Below are 9,751 nucleotides of genomic sequence, written 5' to 3' on the forward strand. Positions count from 1 at the left end.
ATTTTATCTCTGTATCAGGGTAAAGAGTGTGTTGTGCAAATATTGCAGCACCGTAACAGTCCTCATCCTTTCCGTCGACGACTGACGCTCAATACCGCGGAAGTATTGAATCGTGGTAATAAATAGACATGTATTGTATCAAATGTTACATATCCTAGCAGGCCGATATTTATCTGGTGTTGTGCTTGGCGCTTCAGGTAGATTGTCTGTCTTAAGCATAATTTCACCCCAAACCCGGTGTACGGTGCACACAAATTGGCCATATGACTCGTCAAATTCAAAAAATCCCCAATGTATGCCCAAAGATCAAACCATTATATATTATTACTAGCTGTCCCGGCAAACGTTGTCTTGCCCAGCTGTGGTGGTTTGACAACTGTTGAGCTCATAACGTCACCGCACATTGATTTCATTTCGATCTTTCCTTCCCAGCTCATGAAAAATCAAAATTTTTCAATTTTGTTTCTTTTATAGCTGATTTTCGTAACTTTTTGTACATATAAACACAGCCACTACGAGTACGAACTGAACCGTGCAAGAGTCATCCTGATCGGTTCAGCCGTTCTTGAGTTTTGTTGCCTCAAAGGAGCTTCAAACTCATTTTTATATATATAGATAGATATAATGGTTTGATCTCACCAAGTCAATGCTTTCTCCCGGAATCCATAGTTTGATTCATCTTGATCCTCTGCCTTATAAACGTCCAATTGACGGAATCTTGGATGGAATCCATAGCACTTTGAATCACCATTCACTTCTCATTTTTTCGCAGACCACGGCGGAAAAATTGGTCTGTCGTATCGTATGTGAATTCACTTGCCCGTAGTTGCTATCTACCGATGTGTCCAGTTTTGAACCGTCCAATGTTTATTTTTTTTTTCATACGCCGCACAAACTCCTCTCTATTTGCTATATTTTTTGTTCACTTCGTGTTCACGACCTTTTCAATAACTCTATTGTTTTAGCTATTCCAAATAGGTCTTCATTAAAACTCGCGTTGTTTAACACAGATACGGCACGGGAACACTCCACCGGCAGAATCCTCAGCAGAATTTTCATTTTTTCAGCCGAAGCGTTACGCGTGAGAAAAATGCTACCGCACACCACCACCGCTCACTCTCCTCACTTCTCTCGTGCTGATTTTGCATAAAACTAATTCACATCTTATTTATCATCCAATTCGCTGAACGGATAATTATATGCAACTGACAACGTGTTTCTGATGATGAATATGATCGGGACCCACTCGCGAAATCACATTTTTCGTGGCGTAGCTCCAGCTATACCACAAACAGAAGAGCAAAAATTCGCGGAAGGAAAAGTGACGTGACGAGCAATTTGAAACACCATGTATTTCACGAACTTATTATTCTAATAAATAAATTAAAAAAATAAAAAATAAAAAAAATAAAAAATAAAAAAACCGACCAAGCTGTTCAAAAACCACAAATAACCCCGCCGTTTCGCTCGCGGAATACCTCACGGAATCTAAAGACCGCGACAACGGAGGATCTTTGTTGTTTGGGATTCAGAGAATCGCTGGCTGACCTAAACAACGCCGTAAGATGCACCGTGAAACGTGGGTTAACGAGCTAGAGAAGTTTAAAACTTTACTTGACCACTAGCGCCACCAAGCGGCGAAATCGCCCACCTAACCCTAAAAGGGATACCTGGGGTCCATTGGACCCCAGGCGCCTTTCAGAGCTCGTCTTTGATGGAACACACTCAGCGAGGTGACGAAACTGAGGCCATGAAGGTATCCCTTTTAGGGTTAATGTTGAACCACCAGATAGATTTTGACTTCCTGAAGAACTTTGCCCTGGAAGGCACTTTTCTATTTGATCTGGATCTCCAGAAAAAAAGTCAAATAAAAGAAATTTTATTTGACAATTAGCGCCACCTAGCGGCGAAATCACAAACTAGTTGTTGAATCACCAGATTGCTGTTGATTTCCTGAAGAACTTTGCCGAAGACGTTAACAACCCTGGTCGACACCTCTGATTTATTTTTTATCAAACTTCGGCCAAACGACTAATTGGGCCAGATGTCATTCAGCTGAATAGGGTTTGGTCTAACGACAATTGGCCAAATGGCCGGACACTATAAAACAATGCGAGCATTTTTTTTATATTTTACTGTTTTTATCTAATTTGTTGCTAGTTTCTGCTGGTAAATCAATTCAATAGTTTACTAAAATGAGACGTAATATATGTCTATAAACCCGTATTTAGTCAAATCAAATAAACAACACTGTAGTTAGCAGCCCTTTCATAATTTAAACCACAAGCTCTTTCCGTACCCAAACCTCGCACACACATGAAATGCTATCTCCACTCGTCGTCATCTTCGAGCTAAACTCTAACGGTACTTTCTCCAGCGGTCATTGGCGTAGCTAGGGGGGGTTCCAGGGGTGCCTGGCACCCCCTAGAATGAATTTGGCACCCCCTAGAATTTTCCTTGATATTAGCCTAAAACTAAAACTTCACATGATAATTCCAACATTTATTAATGGCGCATTTGAACAAAAGTAAAGCTACAAATGGAATGACTTCATTAATCATTTTACGTATTAGCGTTTTGGACTTATGCTCTATAATTAAAGCACTAAAAATTATGTTTTTGCTGATTAATTAGTTTAGGATTATCCTGAGACGGTATATGAAATGTGTATCAGTTTTTCGGTTCTGGCAGTGGTCTGGGTGATTAACTTTAACCATTGACAATAAAACTGCACCGCGCTAGCGCTGTATACGACGAGCTTGGTTTTTTAATCAGCAATTTCATTGAAAATTTGTTTTGAAATTTCAACGGCAACTCACTCATATGAATTTCCTTCTACAATTCGTTTTTCAGTTTCTTTGCAAACTTCTTTGGCAATTCCATGGTGATATCTTTTGTAGTTATTTATGATTTCATTTTATTTATAATTATTGCTTTTAAAAATTGCTTCGGCAATATGTCTATATTTTTTCAGCATTGTTTTTTTATTTTATTCGGAAAATTCTTAGGGTATTCCTTTGGCTGCATCATCAATAATTTTTGCAGCGATTCCTTTGTGAATTACTTCGGTGTTCAGCACTTTCTTTGAACATTTCAATTGTTATTTGTGTGAGAAATCTTACAGTAATTCCTTTCTCATCTTCGGCAATTTTATTTCAAGCTTTTTCGTTAATTCCTCTGTAAAATCCCTAGGCAGTTAATTTGGAAGTTTCTCAAACAATTATTTTGGGAATTCCATGGGAATTCATTACACATTTTCACAAGAATATACAAATTCTTTGGGGATTTTTCGGCTATTTCTTTGTGAATTTCTTCGGCCATTCCTTTGCAAATTCTCTGACAGTTCCTTTGGAAACTCAAAAATTCACATTTTACAACGGAATTGTGATTTCCCAAACAATAGCCGAAAAATTTTAAAATGGAGTTTCGGAATCTATTTGCAAAGAATTCTCGAATAAAAAACAACAAAGATATAACAAAACAAAATCCTGAAAAATTCCCACAGAAATGGCTGGATACATTCCATCAAAGTTACTGTTGCGGGAACCACTGGGTCGACAATGATAAATAGTGCGACCGGGCACTCCCTCATTTCTGTTGGACAAGATTGTCAGGCAAATACGTCAAACGATGATGATAAGCAGATTTGAGAAAAGTAAAAAAGTATGTGAATTCGATAACGCTATAATTTGAAGATTTTGTAGATTATTTGAAGTTGTTTTCTTAATAAGTTGAATTTGTACACTATTATAATGACAATAAGTAAGTAAGAATTTAATCCATGCAATGTGCCATCTCTTATTTGATCTGTAATCTAAATTTACAGTTATCGCCAATAGCAACCGCTAATAGATAGCCTAAAACTGTTCTTTTTGCTATAGAGTTTAGGACCAACACTGAAATGTAAGTATCCTCAAATGTAAACAACTGACCCTGAATTTAACGTAAATATAATTGCAGCTTTGAAGCTGTGCAGTAGCAGCTAGCGAAATTTCAGTTTTATTGGCGATATCGCAACATTTTCTTCAAAGATTTCATCGTCTACAAGGATTACGATGAATATAGATAAGGATTCGTCCCAGAATGCGGAAAAGACTGCCACTGGCCAGTGTATCTGTGCGAGAGACCAGATTCTGCGGACAATTTAGTGCAGTGCGATCGCTGTGATTGTTACGTTCATTTCAGTTGTGCAGGGGTGAACGATTCGATATCTAACCCGGATCGCAGTTTCGTATGCAAGAAATGCACAGAGCGTGATGAGATCGTTTCGCTGGTGTCGAGGAGGTCGAGTAAGGCCTCGCGTAGTAGCAGAAGATCTGCACAACTGCAACTCAGCCTGAAGAAGCTGGAGGAAGAAAACAAGCTCCGGATGAAGAAAATCGACGAAGAAGAACGGTTTCGAAAGATGAGGTTGGATGCGGAAGAAGAAATGATGAAGAAGAAGTTCGAGCTATTGCAGGCGGGTTTTAGCAGTGATGATGACCAAGTCAGTGAGAAGAGCGGAGTAAGCTCTCGCAACGTTCGACGAAGCACAGAGTCGTGGGTGGCAAATATAGGTCAGACTGAAGGAGCATGCAGTAATGCTACCACGTCGGCCAACAATCAACGGCAATCTTCGATGATCGAGAAGTCCATCATACCCGAAGATAGGCGAACAATACCTACAGAAACGACGAACAAATCTTCATCATGTCAGGTTGATGTTTCCTTGGCAAGCATTCCGGAGAGTGGACCGGTTGTTGCAATGTTGTCCACGTGCGTGGCGAACCTCTCGGATGCTAACAAGCTGCCAGTTTCATTAGCAAATACAGAAACTCCAGCAACCGTTTCGATGCACACCCCGAAGTGCTCTACGAGTGTGTCAGCTTTGGGGGCTTTTTCGAAAGCTAGCTCCAATATCTGCGCATCAGTAGTGGAGCCCGATAGATCAAATGCGCTGATTTCGGAAAGAAGGAACATCATCTCATCGGCCGAATTACAACAATCCATGACAGCTGGTTCCTCGTTGTCAATATTACATCAAAGGAAGCCATTCACTGCAATCGACACCGCAAATCCAACGCCGGCAAACACGCAACCAGAGTTTGGAGCGCAAATTCGGCCACCGGAGTGGTCAGTATATGGAATTGGCAACAGTGCATTCGGTCAGAATACCATCCAGCCAACCAGCATTTCGTTGAGCCCACAAGCGAGAATGGCCCCAGCTTGCAATAATCAGTCGCCATTCAGGACAGTACCCTCTGCGTCGCACGTTCAATGCACAATCTCGTCAGCTTCATATCCCACAATAGCTTCGTCGGTGGCGGTCCCACCAAGAGTGGATGTTCCGTACAATCAAGCGGCATCCAGGAATGTGTGGCCAGTAACCATGGCTGCATCCCATATGGATCCCGAAGGTCGAGTTCCGCCATCTATGATAACTTCGAGGCCAGCGCAACACGGGTCGGGGCAAATCAACCACAACTGTTTCTCCGGACCGAGTGCAGCACAAATCGCCGCTCGACAGGTTATCCCACGAGAACTACCAGTATTCTCCGGAAATCCTCAAGCTGCAATGACGCAGAAAATTTAGCACGCCTACAGCGATGTCTTCGTGGACATGCACTTGAAGCTGTCCGCAGCCAATTGCTGATACCTGACTCAGTACCGTACGTAATGGCCACCTTGGAGCGAATGTACGGTCGACCAGAAGTCATTATTAATGCGTTACTCAAGCAGTTGCGAAGTGTGCCTTCGCCCCGAGCCGATGATCTGAAAACGCTAATCAGATTTGGCATGGCTGTTCAAAATTTGGTTGGACACATGATTGTAGCTAATCAGCAGCAACACATTTCGAATCCCATGTTGCTATACGAGTTGGTCGACAGGCTGCCGTCAAATTTCAAACTTGAGTGGGCGAACTATAAGCGCACTAGCTTGGACGTGAACTTATCCACATTTTCGGAGTTCATGACTGATTTAGTGGCAATGGCTAGTGACGTAACATTGCATGTCGACCCAATTAGTGAAACGGATACGAGGCAGAAAAGGAACAAGTATGAGAAATCCAACAAGGAGAAGATGTTTGTGCACCAGGTAGATACAAAGCAAAGCCAGGACAACAAGAGTCAGACTACCACAATGGACACACCGATCAAAACATGCACTTGTTGCGGACATCCAGGTCATCGGATTGCAGACTGTGATACGTTCAAGCGTTTAGATATCGACGGTCGCTGGAAAACCGTGCGCGATAAGGGTCTTTGTCGTATTTGTCTTGTGCCTCACAAGTCATGGCCATGTCGATCTAAGAAGGAATGCGAACACGAAAACTGTCGACTACGTCACAATACGCTACTACATTCCACCAGTCCGTCTAACAATCAAGCTGTTTCGACAATCAATGTGGCTCAGCAGAATCATCATTTCGTGAAGGCATATTCTCTATTGCGATACATACCAATCACACTGTATGGCCGTAGATGTTTTCGCCTTGTTGGATGATGGCTCGTCGTCCACGATTCTTGAAGCGGAGGTAGCTGAGTTCCTCGGAGTGTACGGTCCAGAAGAGCCATTGCATATATAGGGTAGAAGCTTCAGTTTTGGCCAGTTCGGAGTTTTGGCCATAGTGCGGTATTGAGCCTGTTGCGATCTAAATCGGCGTAAATTTATTTTTTACTAGTACTAGTATTACTAGTGATGATTACAGCTGTGAAAACCACACATTTTGATTGAAAATTGGAAGAAAAAAATATATTTCCTTAAAAAATCTGCTCCCATATATCTATTTTGGCCAGGGTGCTTCTAATTTGGCCACTCCCATAAGAAATACACGTGATTGGCCAAAATAGAAACCAAACTTAAGAATATGGCCAAAACTGCGGCAGAGCTTCTATTTTGGCCAGTGCCACTTTTAATACAAAAATCAAGTATTGGCATGATTTCTGCATTTTTCCTTCAAAATATAGATTGAAACCTTTCTTTTGACGCATTGATTGTTTTCATAGGATTATTGGTTATTTTTATAAAAATGATTTCCCTTAGACTGGCCAAAACCGGTGCCCGCACCCTACTGGACGAGTGACATTAGTCGAGCCGAGCAAAAGTCGCAGCGTATCCAATTGACAGTATCCGGATTTGAGATGACTCAGCAATATCCTTTGCGAGATGTGAAGACAGTCGCTCAACTCAAACTCCCAAGTCAGTCAATGAACTATGCAGATCTGTGCTCAACACATCCGCACCTTAAAGGGTTACCAATGAAGAGTTACTCGAATGCAACACCACGGATCATCATAGGAGTCGACAACGTGAAGTTAATCAACACAATGAAAATACGCGAAGGGAACAATGGAGATCTTGCTGCCGTCAAATCCAGATTGGGTTGGACCATTTATGGAAGGCACATGGAATCAGAAAGTAAGGAACATCTGTATATTCACATGGAGCAGAAAAAGGAAGTAGTAGACAATGCAACATTGCATGACCTGCTGCAGCAATTCTTCAACATCGAAGAGTCTTGTATCACAGTCAAGCCGGAAACCGAGGAGGACAAAAGAGCATTACAAATACTCCACCAAACAACGATCAGGAATGATAAGGGATTCGAAGTAGGCCTCCTGTGGAAGAAGGATGAGCGTACTGTTCCAGATTCATTTCCCTTGGCTCTACGTCGTCTAAAATGCTTGGAGAAACGTCTGATTCGAGATGGAGACCTTTATGCTAAGGTGCGAGAACTCATCCAAGCGTACCTTCAGAAGGGTTATGCTCATCGTGCGACTGAGGCCGAGTTAAGATCCGTTGATTCCCAGCAGACCTGGTATTTGCCTTTGGGAGTTGTACAAAGCCCTAAAAAACCAAACAAAATACGCCTTATTTGGGATGCGGCGGCAACAGTGCAAGGTGTGAGTTTCAACGACCTTGTTCTCAAGGGTCCCGATTTGACGGTGTCACTTGTCGCCGTATTGATTAGGTTTCGAGAGAGGAACATCGCAATCGGTGGAGACTTGCGAGAAATGTTCCACCAGATTGCTATACGGTCCACTGACAAACAATACTTGCGCTTTCTATGGAGAGACCATCCGGAAGAACAGCCCAGAGTGTACATCATGGATGTTGCCATATTTGGAGCATCCTGCTCTCCTTGTATTGCACAGTTCGTTAAGAACAAAAATGCGGAGGAGTTCTCCGCCAGTTATCCTCGTGCCGCAAGGGCGATCATCGACAATCATTATGTCGATGATTACCTCGACAGCGTGGACACCGCACAGGAAGCAATCGAACTGATGAACCACGTCAAAGACATTCATTCGAATGGAGGATTTGAATTACGTCAGTTCGTTTCCAATTCACCAGATGTTTTGAGTGGGCTTGGCGTGCTACACGCGACTGATAACAAGAATCTTAATCTAGATTCGGAATCGGAACGGGTCCTTGGTATGTATTGGATGCCGGCGCTGGACACCTTCACGTTCGCCTGCCCCTCGAATACCGATATAACGCAATATCAGGTCCCGACAAAGCGACAAGTGCTCCGGATCATTATGAGCGTTTTTGACCCCTTGGGATTAATAGCCCATTACACCATACATGGAAAAATAATTATGCAGCACATATGGAGAGCAGGAACTAATTGGGACGAACCTATTCCGGAATGCCTGCAACAGAGCTGGGCTGCATGGCAATCCTGCCTGGAACACCTGAACAAAATACAAATTCCCCGATGTATACTTGGCCATACCCGTACAGATCAAGATAGATCGTCGGAATTGCACGCGTTCGTTGATGCCAGTCAACACGCTTATGCGTGCGCTATTTATCTACGGACGATTGGCGAATCAGGTGTACAGTGTTCCCTAATCATTGCCAAAACTAAAGTAGCCCCGCTGAAACCAGTTTCCATACCACGGTTAGAGCTCCAGGCTGCATTGATTGGAGCCCGGTTGATGGACCATGTGTGCAAAAATCTAACATTACCGGTACGACGGCGAATGTTTTGGTCGGACTCATCCACAGTACTCTCTTGGATCCATGCAGATAGTTTTCGCTACCATCAATACGTTGCTCTACGGGTAGGCGAAATTCTATCACTAACCAAGGCCAACGAATGGAAATACGTACCGTCAAAACTCAACGTGATCGATGATGCAACAAAATGGAAAGGCAATCCGGATTTCACCAAGGAAGGTGTTTGGTTCAGCGGGCCGAAGTTTCTTTGTCAAACTGAATCAGCATGGCCAGTTCAGCCGAAGACGAAGGAAACTACAGAAGAACAGATGGGTCATCTACAGTGACCCCACAATTTATGAATCGGCAAAAATGACCACAGTTTATGGATCACTCCATTTGATCAACATGGTGATTCATAAATAGTGTACAAAAATTAAGGAGATTCATCGGTGTGGGGTCACTGTACTTCATCACCTAGAAGAATCGTCCGATACTGTCATCGATGTGAACCGATTTTCAAGTTGGCATCGTCTACTCCGGACGGCTGGATTTGTTTGTAGGGCAGTCAATAAGTGGAAGAACTTCAGAACAGAAGACCGATCGCAAGCCTGGTTGTCTTCTAAGGAATTCGTGGAAGCAGAGAATCTTCTATTGAAGCAAGTCCAGAAGGAAGCATTTGCGGTGGAATATCGTCTACTGGAGACAAGCAGTGACGGCACAATCAAGCCAATTGTGAACAAAGCCAGTTTGCTGTATAAGTTGTCTCCATTCTTGGACCAAGCCGGAGTTATACGGATGGGAAGCCGAATTGGAGCTGCTCCCT

General features: G+C 42.8%; 1 protein-coding gene across 1 annotated transcript; it reads left to right on the forward strand.

The window, feature by feature from the left end:
- The first annotated feature begins 7,121 nt into the window (after positions 1 to 7,121).
- Positions 7,122 to 9,272, forward strand: LOC134292002 (uncharacterized). The gene has a single exon (XM_062860604.1). The coding sequence runs from the start codon at positions 7,122 to 7,124 to the stop codon at positions 9,270 to 9,272; it is 2,151 nt and encodes a 716-aa protein (XP_062716588.1).
- Positions 9,273 to 9,751: the final 479 nt, after the last annotated feature.

Source organism: Aedes albopictus, chromosome 1 (genome assembly GCF_035046485.1).
Source record: "Aedes albopictus strain Foshan chromosome 1, AalbF5, whole genome shotgun sequence".
Classification (NCBI taxonomy): Eukaryota; Metazoa; Arthropoda; class Insecta; order Diptera; family Culicidae; genus Aedes; species Aedes albopictus.

Coding starts and splice junctions, on each gene's coding strand:
- LOC134292002 (XM_062860604.1), top strand. CDS start 7,122: ATGACTCAGCAATATCCTTTGCGAGATGTGAAGACAGTCGCTCAACTC.